The 21,173-nt window shown below is 37.1% G+C and overlaps 1 protein-coding gene across 4 annotated transcripts in view; it reads left to right on the top strand.

Annotated features, from left to right (window-relative positions):
- DGKI (diacylglycerol kinase iota) overlaps window positions 1-21,173 on the top strand; it is a 410,881-nt gene that overhangs the window by 265,991 nt on the left and 123,717 nt on the right. For all 4 annotated transcript variants that reach the window (XM_070423975.1, XM_070423977.1, XM_070423979.1 and 1 more), the window contains one exon: window positions 4,890-5,089. In XM_070423975.1, the coding sequence (XP_070280076.1) occupies window positions 4,890-5,089 (200 nt within the window). The remainder of the gene's footprint in view (window positions 1-4,889; window positions 5,090-21,173) is intronic.

The raw sequence follows: 21,173 nt of genomic DNA, 5'->3' as shown, positions 1-21,173 counted from the left end.
CTGCCACAATTTTCTGCCATTATAGTTATGTAGGTCATTTCATGTTGAGTCTGTTTCAAAATAATTTAAAACTTTGCAAGACAGTTCAAAGCTTTATTCAGATTGGGAAATTGGGAGAGCCTATTTACTATGTGGTTGAAATCCAAGATTTCAGTCCTCTAAACTTTGAAGAAAGCAGAGCCACCTTTCTTTTTGTTAATTGGAGTTAAAATATGTAGGCTCTTTTATATTTATGAATTAGAAAGCAAAAGGCTATTCAGGAAGAAAAATTGCATAGAGAAGTTCCAGGGTTGAAGTTGTACACATGCCAGATAATACAATCTTTTGGTGTGTTTTTTTTAAGAAAAAAAAAGTTAAATGTTTGCTTAGTTTGATAATATAAACAGATGTGGAAGAACTAAAAGTAAAAATATAGTCATAATTCACACGATTCATAACTATTAACCTTTTGATGTGTGTTTCCTTCTAATTGATTTATTTCTATGTTTCCAAACAGACAGGAAACCATATTATTATAAGTAAAACTCATACTACAATTATATTTCCTTGACTTCTTATGTTGTTCAAGACCTCCAATATTATGTTGAAAACTTTTGTTACTAGTGAAAAACATTGTCCCTTGAAAGGAATGCTTCTAAATTCTCTTTATTCTAAATAATAATGGTTTTTTCTGTGTGTTTGTACCAAGATTATGTTTATCATTTTAAAAAGTCACTTTGTATTTCTAGTTTTTTAACAACTTTCTATGCTGAAAGGCACTAAATTATTATTTGTCCCGCAACTTTTGAGATAATAATGTTTTTTCTCATTTAAACCACAATGTGGTGAAATCACAATGATTTATTTTCAGCCCTGTTAAACTTTATTATATCTTGAGCTATCCTCTTTCTAATTTTATCTTCAAATAAAAAAATAGTTTTGTTTTCTATTTTTTGTTGCTTAGTCTTATAAGACTACTGTGTAAGTCATAAAAAACAAAACCAACCAAGATTTTAGTATGGTTGACTATCTCCATTTCTTATTCCCAGGGTCACTGATTTTTGTCTTGGGCATTTTGTTACAGGAATGAGGCTGGGAGGCAGGGCTGGCAGCAGTGGTGAGAAAGGAAAGAGAGGAGGACTTGTCTTCCACAAACCAGGACTGTCCATCCTTTTTATCTGAAAGCAAGTAGAATGAGAACTTGTGTAGTAAGGAGGATACAGCTTGAAGGGAGATGGAGAAAGGCATGCCAGGGAGGAGTATATATAGTGTGGAAAGAGAGGAAATCTCAAGCCATTCTTGGTCTGGCACCAATAAATGGCAAGGATGCAGTGAGCCCAGTGGCTGTCTTTGTTTTCCTCTGTAGTCATATGCTACCAGAAAAAGCAATATTGGAAGGTTTCTCCAGAGGAACACCTGCAGTTGAACAGAAAATCGAATGTCTGTCATTAATAGACCAATGTATTATTATCAGTAAATGATTCATTTAGCAAATCGTGGGAATGTTTCTGGCTGTTAGGGCCTGTGCCTTAAAAGAATGTTAAGCCTAGACAAATCTGAGTGATGCAAAATCACTATTTCTTATAAGTATTTAAAAAATTACCTTTAACTTGTTCCAGAAGTAATTTAATTTGACTGTACTAACAGTAATAGAACTGTCTATGCTGAAAGCTAATTCTGGTCATGCCTTTTGCGCCTGTACAGTGATCTGGGATTGATTCTGAAATGCCAATGGGACTGCCCTTGACAGCTATTTACCTCTTTTGTTTGTGGTGTTTGCTGTTGTTCTATTGTGAGGCTGAGAATATGGCTTCAAGTACTGTGTATACCTTTTGATACCAAGAGGTTGGAAACTAGTTATGCAATTTTCAGTCCTGTTAAACTCAGAGGAGTAAGTTCTTACCTAGTAGGCTCTGCCTTTTTATTTGTCATCAGGCCTAATCAAGATTGCGGGGGAGGGGGGGGGAGAGTAAATGGGATTTTCTTTAGTGGATAAAAAGATACAGTTTTGTCAGATAAATATTGGGCTGAAAAATAGAAGGCAAGGGAAATATATTGGAAAAGTTCTGGAGATGAGATAGTGGCTCAAATCCAGATTTACTTAAATGGGTCGTTTAAGTACAGCCAGAAAGAACTTTCAGCTGACTAACAGAGGGTCAGGTAATAGGCCAGAAGGAATTTTAGTAAAGTCTCACTGCATTCTCCTCTGCTTTCTCATTCTCTCACTAATTGAATAACATTGTATGTAAAGGGCATAATTGAGTGCTTTAACTTCGAAGGTGTTCAGTAAGTTCTTTACTTTTCCATTATTATTCTATTTTCTTTCCCCCATTCGTTCCCTTGTGTTTCATTTCTCTTTGTATTTATAGATAAGCAGGTTTCTACTGTTAAAATTAATGCAAGTGCAAAAAATAATGCAAAATATCAGATAAATACAAATATCTGGCAAGCAAGTGGAAGTTGACTTCACAAATCAATTAACAAGGTTTCTTGCCCATTTGTAGCGATGAGACATATGGAAACAAGCTGATAGTATGTATGTTTTAATTTTTTTCTTCTTAAGTAAATCTTCTAGATTTGGGGTTAGAGTTAGTAGTATCTGTCTCCTTTTAAAAGTTTTCTTAATTATAAATTGATACTCAAAATGCATTGTAATATAACCTTATTGGAAAACTATTTAGCAGTATGTACTAAAGTCAAGTGTACATCTAAATTCATGGCATAGCAGGTCTACTCATTGTATGTACTCAGGAGAATATGTGTCCACCAAGAGATACATACCAGAAAGTTTAAATCAATCAATAAATGTTTACCAGCAGGAGATCAGATAAATCCATTTTGTTATATATTACTCAAAAATAATGATGAGCAAATGATGTCAGACATAAGAGTATATATTGTATGATTTATTTTATATGAAGTTCAAATTCAAGCAAATTGAATCTATGGTGATAGAAGTCAGAATAGTGGTTACTGACTGGTTGGTGGGAGGAGTGTAAGTAGATTGGAAGGGGCACGTGAAAACCTCTTGGTTGCTGTGAATTGTCCACAGCTTGATCGAATGGAGATCCCCATATGTATAACAACTTATTCATCAAGCTGTATAATATTATTTGGGTACTTGATATAAGTTATAACCAAATGTACATTGTATGAGTTTCATTTACCTTTAAAAGGTGAATAATACTCTCTATATACTAGTATACAGCCCCCTGCTCCCCAAATGTATACACACTAAACAGCTGATAGCTCAATTGATGTTTCTTTCTTTTCACATTAAAGCCATTGGAAGTAATAATTATTCAAAGTGTGTTTATGTTTGGGGGGCACCTGTAAATATATATAATTTACTAATAAGACAAGGTAGTTATGCTAATTTGTTGCTCTTAACAATAGACTTTTAATATTGGACTAGTTTTCCATTCTGTTGCCACCATTGTGAACTGAGCTCTTACTGTGTCTGATTTTGTTCTTCAAAACTGCTTTATTTTCAGAATGTTTTTGAGTTAATATTATTTTGCATTTCATATTAGACACAGATTAAAGTAGCTTGTGAGGACGTTTTAGATAAAAAGGAAAAGCCTGCCTAAGTTTGAAAATTAACCAAGGGCCCTAGCTGGTTTGGCTCAGTGGATAGAGCATCGGCCTGCGGACTGAAGTGTCCCGGGTTTGATTCTGGTCAAGGGCACATGCCTGGGTTGCAGGCTTCATCCCCAGTAGGGGGGGTGCAGGAGGCAGTTGATCAATGATTCTCTCTCATCATTGATGTTTCTATATCTCTCTTCCTCTCTGAAATAAATAAAAATATTTTTTTTTAAAAAGAAAATTAACCAAGAATGGGCTATTTAAATATGAGTATATTTAATCTATAATGTATATTTATTATAACATTTATTTACATTTAAATATATAATTGGACTTATAACAACACAAGGGTTAAGGGCGCCGATCCCCACATGGTCAAATATCCATGTATAGCTTTTGGCTCCCCCAAAATTTAATTGTTAATTGCCTACTGTTGACTGGAAGCCTTACTGATAACATTAACAGTCAATTAACACATGTATTTTGTATTTTATATGTATTATATAATGTATTCTTAAAATAAAGTAAGCTCTAGAAAAGAAAATGTTATTAAAATCATAAGGAAGAGAAAATACATTTACAATACTGTATTATTTATCAATACTCTATGTGTACATCTTCTGTTTATAAGATAAATCATCTGTCATTACCTATATCAATATTGTCTTATATGATAGAAAACACTGTGGATGTTACATGTATTACTAACACCTAGGCATCAGAAATGGAAAGATAATTGAAAAAATAAATTACTATAATGATTAATGCATTGATAACAAAGAAAAGCAGCAATTTCATTGTTTTATGGTAGCCTAGCATAATTGATACAGTTTCTCCACAGTAGTAAGAAAATCTTTCAAAAATCTTTTCAATATATTTATTTAAAAATGTGCATGTAAGTGGACTCACACAGTTCAAATCCATTCTGCTCAAGGGTCAACTGTAGGTTAGAAGCTCTCTTAAACTATGTGCTTTATCTCTTTTATGTTCTTTTTGCTCTACTCAAATTGCTTATTCAATATGCATAGATAATGAACAGGCCAACTTTTGTATTAAACTATCATGATTACATTAAGGCTGAAAAATACATAAAAGTGAAAAGTGGCTATCATTGAGAATTTATGGTGAAGCTCATTAAAAGTTTAGAAATCTTAGTTTACTTGTATTGATGATTTATCCAGGGCTTCCTGTTTTACTGCTGGCTAAAAATTTTCCATATCTTTATCAAAGGTATTTGCTTCTATATAGTGGACTTGGGGTTCCTAGCTTTGCTGAGTAACTTTAAGAACGAACTCCTAGCTTCCTTTTGACTCTTGTTTTTACAGGCTGCCCTGCAAGTCGGGGGCCACGGGGAAAGGCTGCACCAGTGCCGGGAGGTCATGCTGCTGACTTACAAATCCATCCCCATGCAAGTGGATGGGGAGCCCTGCAGGCTGGCCCCCGCTATGATCCGGATCTCCTTGAGGAATCAGGCCAACATGGTGCAGAAGAGCAAGAGGAGAACGTCCATGCCTTTACTCAATGAGTGAGTCCGCCCCCTCCCTACCTTCCTGAACACAGAGAGTGTGGAGAGGACGACGCAGAGCATGTGCATGGTTGGGGCCTCACTGTGTTGAGAAAGGAGCAAAAGTCCAGGAGACTCAGCAGTTCCTTAGTCTCTCTCACTTTTTTTTTTTTTTCATGTTTATTACACAGTGACCACATTCTTCTTTTAGAATTCATTACAGTATTACATGCTAGATTGACGATGCTTCTTCACTGACCACCTGAGTATACATTTCCTGGGACCATCAGATACGCATTAAGAATCAGGGGCCATAAAATGCATCCAAATAAATGCGTTCTTTTGTATTTCGTTTTAGGAAGTCAGGCTGTCTGCCTCCTCTCTACTCAGGTCACTTGGAGAGTATGGGTTTTGCCAACAGCAGGAGGTTGGCAGAGCTGGATTTTGGCTCACCTGTCTCCTGCCTTTTTGGGGTCCTGTGCACTCTGTTGCTTCAGCTCAGTTTGCCATTCTAGGTGGCATTCTATTGTTTAGATTTAACCTGACCCACGATGCAATGCTTAAACAAAGTGTATCCTGTCCTTGACCCTTTCCTTGGTGTTTGGATAAACTGATTTCAGATAAGGTGGTAATGACTAGATATTCATTTTTTTTTTTTTAGCATCCCTTAATCTAATTTTTATTGAAATGTGTATCTGGGGTTGGTGAAGGAGATAGAAAAAGATGGGGATTTGGAGCATTTTTTGAGTGTCTCCTATATATCATGCCCATATGACCACCCTGACTCAAGGTAAGGCCGTTTCAGGGCTCACCTTTGGGCCCTTCTTCTGTCACAGTGAGGGACCCTCCAAGGTGCTCTTCCTGTTTGTGGCCTGTGATGCACGGTTAACTATTTGTACTGAATGGCTGGCTTCCTCTAGGGCCTGTGAAGCAAGAACATGCTCTGCCATGTATTTATTGAGTTGATATGACAATCTACAGAAGTGCCTAGAATAAGCCAACGACATGGGTGCCATAGATCACTGCTGAAACGTGACCACCTCTCTGAGACAGTGTACATTGAGGAACAGCGTTAGACAGGGCTCTTCATTCTGGGTGTTCATTTTGGGTGTCTGCTTCGAAGTCTAAACTTGGGGTAATATATCCTCTCTGCTCTGCTTCCTCCTTCCCCGAATCACTCTGGGCTTCCCCAGAACTTCTCTTAGGTCATTATCTAGGGTCTCATTTAGCTATATCTCTTATTTTATTTACATTTTGCAGCTAGCGAAGCTCCTAGCTTATTCCTGATATCTTTACCTTCTATTAGGTTGGCTATGCAATTGCTGAGTTTAAATGTTAAAAAGTAAGATGTCAGCAACAATATATGGTTGGCCACATTCTCTCTAGAAACCTTAGAGTTAAGCCAGGAACCATTGGTTTGGTCGAAGTCTCTGAACTGGTAGTGAAAAGCCTTCTCTGTGAGTAGCTCAGGCTGTTTGGGGTCCCGTGTAGATAGCTTGTTAAGAACACATAATACAGCTCAATGTTCTTAGTGTTTATAGGCAATGAACTCCAATTCTCATGTCTGGAACTTATCTATTTAATAATCTTATCAGACATGACGTTGTTTTCAGGTACTATATTTAGTCTTAAACACCTCTTGCCTTTGAGAAAGAATTTGTATTTACTTAGTAATTGTATTGTTAAGAATCCACATAGGCTTTTTTCACATATAAAAACAAATATAAGTAGGTTGGGGGGGTTGTACTCATGACACACATGACATATTTTGTGACTTCATAGATTTAGCGGCACAGGTAGGTAGGTGTTCAATAAGCCATCTCAACTAAAAAATAGTTACTTTCTACCAGGGGGGCAGTGGTGGCTCCATTAAAGCAGCCTTGGGTCATATGAAAGACTCATGCAAAATGGCATTCATTAATAGTATGCTTTTGATTTTTAAAGAGAACACAAATAAATTTTCAAAAATAAGAAAGATCTTTATTACTACTTATGATAAAAATCATTCAACACTATATTTTTACAAAATCAATATAGGTAGCACATTTCAAAGGAAAACAAAACACTCAGTTACCATATAATACTTTTTTACTAGACCTTAATTTCTCTTACCCACTGATCTTATTCACCCTCTGAGATTAGATTGCTTTTTTTCTATTTCTCTAGAAATCATTGTTTTGAAATCTAACTTCTTTTACTAGATTTATAAGTGGAGTTTTCAGTTTAAGGGCAGCCTGACTGTTAAGACCTTTTAAAATGTTTTCTCTCTTCCAGCCATAGTTGTATAAAGCTTACTATTGCAGCCAAGTCAAAGAGAGATCATTGAAAGATATATCTTTATTTCCTTCCTTCATTTTTTCCTTTTCTTCCTTTCTGTCTTTCTCCTTTTCTTTCTTTCTTTCTTTTTTTTTTTTTTTTTTTTTTTGCTAAGACTATATGTTTCTTCTGTTTCATTTGCCTGGTCTAAACTATCTTAAGAATTTTAGTTAGAAAAACCTCTGTGTGTTGAGGAGATGGGAGTTCTCAGTCAGAAGAGGCTCTCCTTTATCTTAAGAAAGTATCCTTCGTTCACATAGCATGTGAACTGTGAGTATTTGAGTTTTCCCCTAAACAACTGGCTCCCTCTTTGGCTTGAATACCAGTGCTCCGCAGGGATTTGCCCTTTCTCTGGAAGAGCTCATCAGCACCCCACGTTTCATCTATGACTGATGAGCTAATGAGTCTCAGATCTGCATCTTCAACAAGGGTTTCTTCTAAAAACTGAAGACTTTTCACTAAATATTTAAGTTGACATTTTTACTTGGGTATCTCATAACATCAGACTACATGGACTACTATTAATAGATTCATTAAGTCTGTTCTCCTCATCACCCAATGAGCTTTTTCATTCACATGTGTGTGAATGGAACCACCATCCACTCATTCACCATGACCCTGGTCCCTAGAGTCCTCTCAGTCCCCTTCACTGTTACACCTCCAGTGCCTTCTTTGAAATCTACCTTCTATCTAATTTCCACATCTTTAACTCTCACACCATCTAACCATCTTCTCTGCGAGTTACCTCTCAGTGGCACTCCTAAAATATGCTCATAATTCATTTCCTTATTTCCAGTGTTGCTGCCCTTCACATAATGTCTTTTCCAATAGACTAGTTGGAATGAACTTTCTAAAAATGTAAAGCCCATATGCTTTGCTTTACAGACTTTATGATCCTTGCCTTCTTCATCCTTATATCCCTATGCTGCAGAGATAATTGCTGGTCCTAGAGCAACAGCCTGTCTTGTGAATCATCATATCTTTTCACTTCTGTTGTCCTCACCTCCTTTCATCTGCTGATTCTCACTCAAGTTCAAGACTGCATTGATACATCACTTTCCCTAATAACTCTTCTCTACCTACTTCTCTCTAGACATTAAATACACCACTCAGTGCTCCTATAGTGCTCTTGCTTATACCATTTATGAAAAATAGTTTAACCATTGGTTTACTTGTCTCTCTTCCCTACTCTGTGGGGAAACCCTGGGGTTTTCCTTTTAGTGTCCTGGTACCTGTCAGTGTGCCCGAGACTCATGGTTACATGATGAATAAGTGGCTCACACATGGTACAGATATATGTTTCTTTAAAATTATTTCTAAAATAACAAATCTAAGATCTCACGAATATAAAAATGATGTAGAAAATGTCTTGATCATATTTTATAATAACTGGAAGAATTTTTAGATCTGATTCACATGTATAACTGGAGGAAGTCCCATGACTTCATAATGCCACTACAGCTTCACATATGCAAAAAGGGAAACATAATTTTTAAAAACGTCTTGGTTTATAATTCACTTTTATTGTTATTATACACAAACTAAAAGACTAGTCCCCATTTGTGTTCAATAATCCTCCCTCCACTGGTACAGGAATATATCTTATTTTATTGTGGTTATGAATCTATTCGAAATATGAACTCTAGCAAATAGCTTCCCACAAAAAAGTAATAGAGGAGATTTATGTAGGTTCATATTCCTGTACTAGTAATGTGTTAGCCACATTATGTTCCCTCTTTGAAAGGCACGTTAGAAAAAGATCAGAAATTTGCTCAGGATGGTATGGCTCTGTTAGTTGGGCATTGTCCCATGCACTGAAAGGTTGCTGGTTTGATTCCCGGTCAGGGCACATGCCTGGGTTGCGGGCGATCCCTGGTAGGGGACATATAGGAGGCAGCCGATCGATGTTTCGCTCTCACATAGATGTTTCTTTCTCTCTCCCTATCCCTTCCTCTCTCTCTAAAAAGAAAATCAATAAAAAAATTTTTTTAAAGAAAAAGATCAGAAATTTAACATTACTCGGTGTTTAGGGAGGCCTTAGCTAGACGATACCCTGAGTTCAGTAGTTATTAAAAATACATTGTTAAGGGTGATTGCATTATCTAAGGACAAGATTTCTAGTTGCCAGCTTTGAACTAGTCAGCCCGTCTGCTGAGAAATATTATTGGTTATAACTGATAGTCCTTGTGGAATCACAGGGAGTGACTTCATGGGTTAGTTTACATGAGACTTTACACATCCAGCAGAAAAGATGGATCTGGGGAGCTAAGTCAATTGCCACTATAGTGAAACTGTTCAAATCGACGGAGAGTGTAATTAGGTAAAAGTGATAGGAAATTTGGGTTTTAGTTTTTTGAATTCTACATTTGTCTTTTCTAATAACCACCCAAGGCCCTCTCCTTAATCTAAGAAGGGACAAAAGAGAGATGTCGTCTATGGTTTCAATCTTCTACCATATGAGTGGAATTACGGCTTTGCTGTGGTAAATGTAGGTTTGGGGGTATCACTTACAGAGTTCTTAAAAAGCTTTGGTGTTTACGTGAAGGAAGTTAAAGTTGAGTCAGTCTTTTCAACATGGTGGTCTTTTGACAGGAATATTTCTGCAAAGCCCTGGAATTATAAGGACTATGTTAAGGGGTGAAATATACCTTCACTCTCCTCAGAGATAAGTTGATGATGCCAGCCTGCCCTTGTGTGTGTGAGTGTGTGTGTGAGTGTGTGTGTGTGTGTGTGAGTGTGTGTGTGTGTGTGCGTGTGTGTGTGTGTGTGTGTGGTGCTTCCTCTCCTTGGATGTCCTGAATGACCTAGGGAAAGAGAGGAACACAATGATCCCTCCTGCCCGCATCTCTGCCCAGCGTTAGTGCTCTCCACATCTGCCCTGCGCTCTGCCCTGCGCTCCAGTCTGTGGTTTGCCTAGAGCCAGCCTCTGCCATGTGTCCTGTTGGCTTCGTTGCTACCACCGGCTTTTTGGATTATTTCCGTGGCTGGCTTGATTTTTCCTTTGCATTCACCGTTTGGTGACGCGCTTGTTTAATTTCTGTTTAAATTTTGTGTGTCTCTCTTTCTCTCTCCGGGCTTGTTCCCTGTCTGTCCACGCTGTTGTGCTGACTGTCTTCGCTGCTCATTCCCTGCTGCCTCTAGTCTCCATCAGGTGCAAGCTGCGGACCTGCGGAGAGTGTCTGCCCCCCCTGGCTCCTTCACCATGTGAGTACAAAGCCGGTCAGTTTTTACATTTTGTCTCTCGCCCTCATCTCCTCCTCAGGGTTAGACGACCTGCGCCCTTTTCCTTCACAGGACTGCTTCTCAGACAAAGAACCGCCTAAGCACAATCGCCTTCTTTCCCCCTTCTCTGCTTTGAGATGGAGCTGCAAAGTTCATTGTGTTCTACTTGTCTCATTCCTCTATGAGTTCCCAGTTTAATTTTTTATTAGATACTTTAGGGCCCCTATTTGCATAGGGCTGTATCTAATTCCATACTAAGCATTGGTTTTTATGGAAAGTTGGTCATACCTTTAGCCCATTACTCTGATCTAATTTCTAATGCTCAGGGAGGATGCTGAAGAAGTGCCTGCTGACCTGGATTTGCGGACAGACCCCTACAATTATGCATGGGGTTCTGGGTATGGTCATCTGCATCTGTGCATTTTTCTGGGATAAGGATCCATGGTTGTAATAAAGGAGCAATGCCCTAAAGCTTTCATTGAGGTAGCAAAACCCAGTTTATACACAGTAATTTGTACTTAACATGCTTTATGCTTTCATTTTTTTCTGGTGAAAACAAAAAGAAAATATGTGTTTTAGCTCTCCACTTTGGGACTTTATGTGGTTGCCTCTGTCTTGCTCTTCTTTCTTGTCTCCATCTCCCGTACACTTAGCTAGCTTTTGTTATGTTTCAGGTCCCGGTACAGGTGGTGCTTTACATATATTATGCTAATGTCCTTCCCCAACAACCCTATGTCATATGTGGTATTATTATCATCCTGTGATACATGAGAAGCCTGATGCACAGGGAGGCTAAGTACTAGCCTAGGGTCACACAGCTAAGGAATGGCAGACGGGGATGCAAACTCAGGCCGTCTTACTTCAGAGTTCATACTCTTAACAGTGTACAATCTGCCGCCTTTCATCCATCATGGGCCTTTCTTTCTTTCTTTTAAAAAATATATTTTATTGATTTTTTTTTTACAGAGAGGAAGGGAGAGGGATAGAGAGTTAGAAACATCGATGAGAGAGAAACATCGATCAGCTGCCTCCTGCACACTCCCTACTGGGGATGTGCCCGAAACCCAGGTACATGCCCCTGACTGGAATCAAACCTGGGACCCTTGAGTCCACAGGCCGACGCTCTATCCACTGAGCCAAACTGGTTAGGGCCATCATGATCCTTTCTATTTCTCAGGGCCTGGTTGAATGATTGCCTTCTCAAAGAATTGGTCCTTGATTCTGGCTGTCACAATTAGCTACATCCTCACAGGAGTTCACTATTGATGTTCTCATAGTTCTCAAAGGTTTAGTAAATTGGTATCAATTACATGAGCTCTATATCTTTGTATCCCACACTAGACTTTGAGATCATTGACCGTATCTTCTTATGAATCTTTGTGTTCCCTGCTCTGATCACAGATCTCAGCACAAAGTATTCTGAAACCAAATATCATGGTTGGTTGGTAGAATGAATGAATGAAAGAATACAGGTCTAAATTGAACTGTTCAATGTCTAACATCTAGGTATACGCCAAAGTGATATAATCTTATTTTCAACCCTAGTCTTATAGATATGCACTTACTTATTAAATATTTATTTCAAAATATTTATTTTGTACTTGCTCTGCATCAGAGACTGTTTTGTGCTTGCTATCTAGGGGTAAGCACAATAAAGCACTACCTTTATGGACATTAAAATTGAGTCATCAAAGAATCAATAAGAAAGTAGCATTTAATTTCCAATTTAATGCAGGTTATTGCTGGAGTATATTCTCTGTTCTATAGAAGGCCTGTTCAGAAAACTCGAGTCCAAGCAATGGTTCTCAGGGATCATTACTTTCAGTGGCATTATTTATAGAGTTCAGAGTACTGAGAGTATCAGCAAGTGAAGTGCTTGTGATATGTGCCATATTTCTATCTCTCTTTAAGTTTGTATTGCGTTTAAGTCTTAGTGGTATGGAAATTAAATGAGGCACTTTTTTTCTTATTTCAGGTATGTATGCTATCGTGAGGTAAATTGTTTTGTTTGTTTTGAAAGGGTATAACAGGCAAGACACCTAGGTATGGCCACTTTAAATCCAAAATATTTTAGATTTATATATGACATATTAAATAGCACATGTTATATGTAACTGATGAAACATTATATAATAAAATTTTATTAAATTTGCGTATAACTTTTAAAATTAGATAGCAAAATACTGTCAAATAGAGCGAGGAACATGGAGAAAAATCTAAGCACAATAGTGAGTACTGTCTTTATATATTATGGCAATGGTAAGTTAGCTTTGACCCACTTTCACCCTGCTATTTGCTATTTTCAGCGATGTTTAACAGTCCACATTAATGTTGCTTTGATCCTCATGAAAGCCAGGAATCCAGTATGTATCTAATACATAACCTTATACAACTTGCTTCTTTAACTGACCATAATGTATTTGGGATTTATCAAAGTTGTTGTATACATCAATCATTTTTTCATACTTACTGCTGAGTAGCATTTCATTGTATGAATGTTTCCATTTACTTACCCATTTACTCATTAAAGGACATCTCCATCTGGGTTATTTCCTGTGCTGGGAAATTATGATAGGCCTTCCATAAACATTGATGAAAGGGTTTTGTGTAAACATTAGTTTTCATTTTCCTAGGTTAAACACCTAGAAATGGGATTCCTGGATCATATGGTAAGTGTGTGCTTAACTTCATAAGAAACCGACTGTTTTCCAGAGTGATTGTCCCATTTTGCATTTCCACCAACAAATGTATGCAAATTCCAGTTTTTGCACATCCCTGCTAACACTCAAACTTTTCAGCATTTGAACATTTTTTATCATTTGGATCATTCTAAAAAGAGTGTCTTTACATGTGATTATTTGTGTTCTATTTTGTACTCTTTGATGAAGTACCTGTTCAACTTTCACCAATTGGGGAGCTGTTTTGTTTTCTTCCTGCTGAATTTTGAAAATTTATCATATACCGGGGTGGGCAAAAGTAGGTATACAGTTGTGAGTACATGAAATATAGTTTTTTTGTATTATTATTTATTAATTATTGTATTATTTTCCATACTGTACAACTACTTTTGCCCCACGCTGTATTCTGGAGTCATTTGTTAAGTATGTGATTTGTGAATGTGAATATTTTTATTCCAGTATATCTATTGTCTTTTCATTCTCTTAACAATATCTTATATAGAGCAAAAGTTTCAACTTTTGACAAAGTTTAAATTATTAATTTTTTTCCTTTAAAGAGGTATGTTTTTGTATTCCATGAGTGTTTGGCACATAGTATCAATCAATATACATCTGTTGAATGAGAAGGAAACACCTGTATAGAATTCGTAAAGTAGCTATTTGAGAACTCTGAAAAGTAAGTGATAGCAGCAGATTGGAGAAGATAAGAATTTAAAATACCATCAAACTGGTGGTGAGCTCTGCTCTTGTTTTTCCTCCAAAAACCCTGGTGTGGACTCCAGGCAGCACAAAGCCTGACTCAGTCAGTGGGTGCAGACAGAGGAAGCTCAAGGAGACCCCATGGGCTCCTACTTAAGGAAAAGAAAGGGACTCCGAATGCTCAGAGAAATTCAGGAAATTCTCCCTTTTTTTAAATTGTCTACCTCCCCACCCCACCCCTCATTTTTTTATACCCCAGCACTCAGGCAGTTTTGCCACACTGGTATGTTCGGTGTTACATTCAAGAACTCTTTGTTTAATCCCAGGTCATGAATATTTCCTCCTTTGTTTTCTTCTGGAAACAAACGTTTTACATTTTGCATTTAAATCTATGACTTGCTTTGAGTTAATTTTTGTATAAAATGTGAGGTTTAGCCGGGCTGGCGTAGCCCAGTAGTTGAGTGTTGACCTATGAACCCAGAGATCTGGGTTCGATTCCCAGTCAGGGCACATGCCTGGGTTGCAGTAGGGGGTGTGCAGGAGGTGGCCAATCAATGATTCTCTCTCATCATTTATGTATCTATCTATCTATCAATCTATCTATCCCTCTCCCTTCATTTCTGGAATCAATAAAAATATATTTAAAAATAAAATAAAATGTGAGGTTTAGGTTACTTGTAGGTTTTTAATTATTCTTTTTGCATTTAAAATTGTTTAGTGGTTCCAGCACCATTTGTTGAAAAGACCATCTTTTTCTATTGGATTGCCTTTATATTGTTATCAAAAATTAATTGGTAATAGCTAGAGAGATATAGATACATATGAATATGGATATATTTGGATAGATGTTACTTTTGGGACTCTATTCTAGCCTATTGACCTACACTGGTAGCAGCAATGACAAAGGCTTCAGGTGCTTAATTTATAAGTGAAGAAGGACTTTCTTCTCAATAAGAGCAGCTGTGACCCTAAGAGAAAGGGATAAACCAACACTGCTACTTTCTCTCTTTCTCTCTGTACTGTCCTGGCATGAACACAGTTGCAGGAAGCATGCAGCAGAGTGAGGTAACTAAATCCTTAGTTTTCTGGCTTATAGACCAGAAAAGGGAGCCCCAGAAAATGCTTGCACACCCTGCACTCTATCAGGGAGTAGCCAAAACATTGCCAAAGTAGAAATTTACATGTATGCCTTTGTAAACTATGATGTTGACTTCTAAAGTAGCCAAGATGATCCATCGGACATAATTTGCCTCAGAATGAATGAAGCTGTTGGTGGCTAACACACCAGCCTTCACAAGAACCTCAGAATGAAGAGCACTTCTGGGCCAGCTGAGCTTCCAGGAGAGCTTGTTATCTGGGGCAGAAATCTGTCCAAATTCTGATTCATTGATTATAAGTTTTGGGTCACAGTTTCTGGACCCAAAGATCAATTGTGAGGGTACCAAAAGGGCCTAAGCATTCAAAAGTCAGGAGTATATTTATGGCTAATGCTTTTGTTATTATGATTGTAGCCCTCAATGTTATCTCTGAGTGGTAGGATTATAGATAATTTTTAATTGGCTTTCTATATTTTCTGATTGATTTCAATGAACATGCATCATATCTATAAAGGGAAAGAAAGCAAATAATAAATTTGATAACTTTTAAAAGAACAGGAGAGAGTTGCTAAATCCAGGAAACTAAAAAAAAAAAAAAAAAGTCACTTGCTCAATCTGAGAATCAGATCATGAGTTAGCTTCAGGATTTCCAATAAACAAAGCCATTTGCTCTCTGAGCTTCTGAGCAGACATAATGGCTAAGCTTCACCCATCTTCTTTCTTCTCTCTTCTCCGACTGTCACCTTTCCTGGGTTATCTTCTAGTGATTTCATTGACCTTTAATTGGGCCAAAATGTTATGCTTTCCTCTCTTTTCATGCCAACTTCTCTCTGCTGGTTCCATAAATCAGATAAATAAAATGGAAAATTCCAAAGAAAAGGAAGTAGGAGCTACTTGGGCTTTATCTCATACCATTTTCCAAAGTTGAGCCCAGACTGCAGCATGGACAACGGTTGTTTTCCTCCCTAGGCTCTGTGCGTTTCCCCAAGAGCTTTCTCACTCTGCCTGTGCTCTTCCCACTCAGCTCACCAGAGGGGTCTGTTTTATGACTTAAAGGGGGCAGCAGGAGTGGACCAAGTCTCTGACTGGAGTGTCTTCCTCCTTATTCTGTAGCCCTACCCTCAACTCCTGTGGTCACATCCTTCGGTTTTGTGTATCTAGGGGGAGCCATGTGTTTGTCTGTGGAGTATTGACCATGTATTAACAATTTTGCATTTCAGTTTTTCAGATACTTTAAAAAGTGCAGCTAATCTCTGCATTTTAAACATCTATCAGCTTTGAAGTTCTGTTATGCTAAAATTCAGGGCATGACCCCACACTCTGTGAAAATCAATCCCAAGGGGATCTAAGGCACAAGTAGGCAAGACATGCCATGGGCATGACATGCCATCCTTTACCCCTAATGCTGATCAGAGAGGCCCAGGCCCTGCACTGCCATGGGACAGCCAATGTCTCACCTTACGCTAAGCAGAACCCTAGTGGCTTTGATCCATTTAGCCAGAGAAGTAATCGTGTGCCTGACATGATGCTCACCAGCTTGAGTTCTGATCAGATTTAATGCCCTAATAACAGTATATAGTAACAGTTGTTATATTCCCATTCCATAGATGAGAAGACTGAGAATAAAAATGTTAGAAAACATGCCTAAGATAGTAAAAGTCATAAAGTTAAGTTTCACACTCAGGGCCATCTGCTTTGAAGGTAGCATTTAAGACCCTGAACTCTACTGCTAGCATAACCTTTGGTCATTTTCCTGTGTGTGTGTGATTTACATATTTTAATCAAATCATACTATGTGAACTTCCCCCTTTTTAAGAAAATGTGGGGATAAATAATAATTTAGAATTCAATTTTGAGTGTTTCAATTGTGTAAATCTTTGGTAAGTTTGCAGTTCAAGTGTTATTATAAGAAAAGTACCAGAATGACAAGCCCCAGTTAAAAATAAATTCAAGTACTGCTAAAGCACTTGAAGAGTCTTTTAGCATTGTTAGCCAGGGCATTTGGTCTGTGAAAGAGGCTCATTGTGAAGGGTCCAGCTTGCATCCTCAGTGGATGCAGGGGTACCTGTGTTCTTCCCTTAGCAAAGGTAAGCATGTCGCAGAATCTGGTGCCGTTATGTAAAGGATAATACATTTGGGACTCCCTCCACATTTGAAATTACATCTATTTGCTTTTAAAAAGTGTTTTTAGAGGTGGATTAGTCATGTGTGCATAGGTGTAAACCCAGTCTTATGAGTCAGCACTTTTCGCACAGTGAAAGGGCACTTCAAAAGTGAAGTGAGTATTTGCTCAGTGCTGCTGGCTTGAGGTGCAGGCATAGGAGGCTGTGGAACAAGTCAGCTTCCGGGTTAGCGGATGGTTTGGTATAGGCTATGCACCAGGTCTATTGGGCTGGACCCAGGAGGGAAATACATTCATGAATTTTTGTTCATTTGTTTAGTCAAGATAAATTTTTTAAAAATTAAAATTTAAAAATCTGATCTTAGAAATAACATTAGTTCAATAACACAACAGTGATTTTTTTTTTTTGGATTATTCTATATACCTTGACTTTTAGAAGTTGAAATTAAGTTTAAATATCCTGAACAGTGTTATCAAGCCACCAGAGTTTTCCAACCCACTCTTCTATTATGTATCTTTTATAAACAATAGTCACAGGACCAAAACAAAATGCATTAGTTCCCTTCGTGCATCTTTTTAGCAGACATCTGTATGAATTTGCAAGGGCTGCCACAATAAAGTACCACAGCCTAAGTAGCTTGAACAACAGAAATTTATCTCTTCACACTTCTGGGAGCTAGAGGTCTGAGATAATGGTGTTGGTTGGTCGATTTCTTTTGAGGCCTCTCTCTGTTTGGCTTGTTGATGGCCATCATCTTCCTGTGTCTTCATGTTTTCTTCCCTCTTTTGTCTGTGCTCTAACCTCTTCTTATAGGACATCAGTCAGATTAGATTAGGGTCCACCCATAAAAGCTCATTTAACCTTCATTCCTCTGAAGACCTTGTCTCCAAATATGGTCATATTCTGAGGAACTGGAAGGTTAGGACTTGAGCATATGAATTTTCCAGGATACAGCCCAGCTCATAATAGCATCTTAATAGATACATTTGAATTTTAAGGTTCTTGTCCTGCCACCAACTATATGGAGATTGAACTTTGTGTATATTACTTGTACTAATAGTTTAATTCCTTAAAATATTTTTAAAAATTTTTTAAGAAAGGCTAAAGGACATTGTTCTTTTATTTATAGCAGATTCTCTGTATTAATTATATGAGTACAATAAAGTTGATGACTTGTCTGATCCCAAATTCATTCTTCTGTAAAATAATGTGGTTGAGCAATATGAACTTTACATTTCTGTTTGAGTCCGAATTCCTAAAACTGTTACTATAATAAAATAACTGTCAAAATACAGACTATAATAGGAAAGGAACAGGAATAATTTTGCTAGTTTTTGTGAAGAAAAGATTTATTTACAAAGGGACTCTCCACCCCCCCCCCCAAAAAAACACAACACACCTAAATACTTTTAAAAAGTACTCATTCTTATCTTTATAACAACATTACAACTACAATGTTATTAATGGATTTACTGCATTCAGAGAGAAAAAATAAATGTTTTTGTTTTTTACTCCAATACTGCAATAATAACTGATACTATATTCTGCCATGGAGTAAGAAAAATATATCAATAACAAACAAATGTAGGCATTTGTTTCCAGCGTTCCAAGAGGGTGTTTAGTTTGGGTTGCTTTGCTGGCGTGGTCATAAATTGCAGTGTGCATTTCATTTGTAGGAAAATTTCACATTAATTATAGCAATACAGTTTAGTTTTCTTGGTCTGTCATAATACCCTGAAACACTTTTATGAAATGAAAAGTGGGTACATTTTTAAAGGCATGAAAAAAAAAAACTTGTTGATGCTGGACTTAATTAATCCCCAGAACCAGTTGTCACATTTTGTGTTAGAAAATGAAATACTAAAAATGAATTCAGCAAGTTCCGAAGTTGTAGCTAAAATATTTGACTAAAATAAAAGTGGCATTGGAAGAATTACAAATGCGACAAAGATGCCAAAGCTTTTTACCTCTATATTATGGATAACTAATTATTTTCTTTTCTGAATCATTTAGACTCTCCTGCTCTCAAGAGAAGCTATTTTTGCCCTTTAATTGGGACGTAACTCTTTTGCTCTGATGATGTTTTATTGCCCAGGCAAAGTAAAATAATTACATTCTTCCTTGAGGATAGATCCTTGGCTTATGAATATATTAGGATATTGCCTTTGGTAGAGAGGTGAGCTACTTTAACGTGGTGAGTGAAATGAGAGAAAGAAATAGGACAAGCAAAAGTACCCCAAATTTCACGTTCTATTATGACATTCTTAACAAAAACCTTTCTTTCCCTCTCTTTCATTATTTTCCTTTTAATTTATATCTTTGTTTGTTATGTCATGTTTGTTTATTCTTCATCATCTGAGTAATTTATTAGTCTAACACTAAAAGTATATCTTAAGGAACATTTTCCTTAAGTTTACTATCCAATTTTACAAGGTTATTTTTGTTGGTTAGTCATTGGTGTAGTGGTAGAATTGTCATACGATTTTTACAAGTTCTGTTCTAGCAATGTGTCTTTATTGTCTGTTCTCACATCAACCAGAAAAATGGTTCATTAAAAAAAAAATCCTTTAGTCATTGGGTCAGGAATTAGAGAAAGGTGATGAAAAGTTTCCACCTAATTGGCTAAATCGAGTTGGAAAGAGGAATTGGGTTTAGAGGACTTTCTGATTCATTCTCCTTGGATTCCTGACAAGGAAACATGGGTTACTGGGAGCACATCTGTGCTACAAGTGGGGGGCTTGGCTTTCCACCAGCTGTAAGTTGATGACTAGCAGGGTTGTAGAAGTGTGATGCCATGTCTCTCTCCAGAGCCAAATGTAGCACCACTGAATATTCCAGACCTTGGCAAGCCATTGTCAACCTGGATGGGAAAATGGGTGCTGAAACATATGGTAAAATGCCCATCGCCTGCTAAGAAGAAATGACTTTGCAAGTGTTTTTTCTCTAATACCAAGATTTTAGGAAGGTATGGTGTCCTTTTATAAGATGTGTTGTGTAGAAAGCTAAAGCCATTTAGGGAAATGTTTCTTATATAATGCCATTTTTTGCCAGGCCAATACTTACTTTGTATTTTCTTGACATAAGACAAAATGCCTTTCTGAGCCTGTTTCCTAGGAATGCATAGCTACTTCCGTACAATTCTCACAGTAGCTTTTCAATAGGAGCACATCTTGTCATTTACACATCAATCCTTCCTCACACTAATTGGAGTTATAACATTTCTCAACCTTAATACATGGCCATATTTATTTTCACTCCATTATTACTTCATGCATTTGGGCTACTGCTTTGTTTATTTTTACTTATAAAAATTCTGAATTTCTGATTTTTCTGAAGGTTTATTGGTGAAATATTTTAAATATTTTAAAATTACATGTAATCTTGGTTTTTATAAAATTTCTTTAATATCACAACTAGATGCCTGCTCAAATACTGCCATTTGATTCACCAAAGTGTTTAGAGTTACTAGATGAACAAATATACCAGTAGATTTTAGCCTAATTTTAGTATCTTTATTGATATATGTGAATGGCCACACAATTTTTTGTTCTGTGAAATGACACTTTTTAAACTATGCAAATCCCAACACTTATTTTAGCCTTCTTTGCAGCAAAGAAAGTCAATTTCCTTATCAGTTGCAAATAAGAACAGAATATGACAATAGCTTTTGATTGCAAACCTTAGTGAAGACTTTTAGCATTGTAAATAGCAAATAAATGTAAGGCTTTCTTTTTGATATATGGAAATTGAAACCTGAAATAAAAAGAAAGTCTTTCTTTGTGAGCACGTAAAAATCTGAAGCCATTCAGATGAACTGGGAGTGACATTATTCTATGGTGTCTCATTGGTTCAAGCCCAGTGGTTCCTCACTCCATTGGAGATAGTGATTAATGTTCCTCTCCACAATCAGAACAGCAAAAGAACTCTCCATGCCTTTGCAGCTTATGGTACTAAAAGTAGCTCATGTTAG

This window comes from Myotis yumanensis, unplaced genomic scaffold (genome assembly GCF_028538775.1).
Source record: "Myotis yumanensis isolate MYYU_CA2020_CCGP unplaced genomic scaffold, mMyoYum1.0.hap1 SCAF_9, whole genome shotgun sequence".
NCBI classification, from domain to species: Eukaryota; Metazoa; Chordata; class Mammalia; order Chiroptera; family Vespertilionidae; genus Myotis; species Myotis yumanensis.
This window is presented reverse-complemented; position numbering and strand designations above follow the sequence as displayed.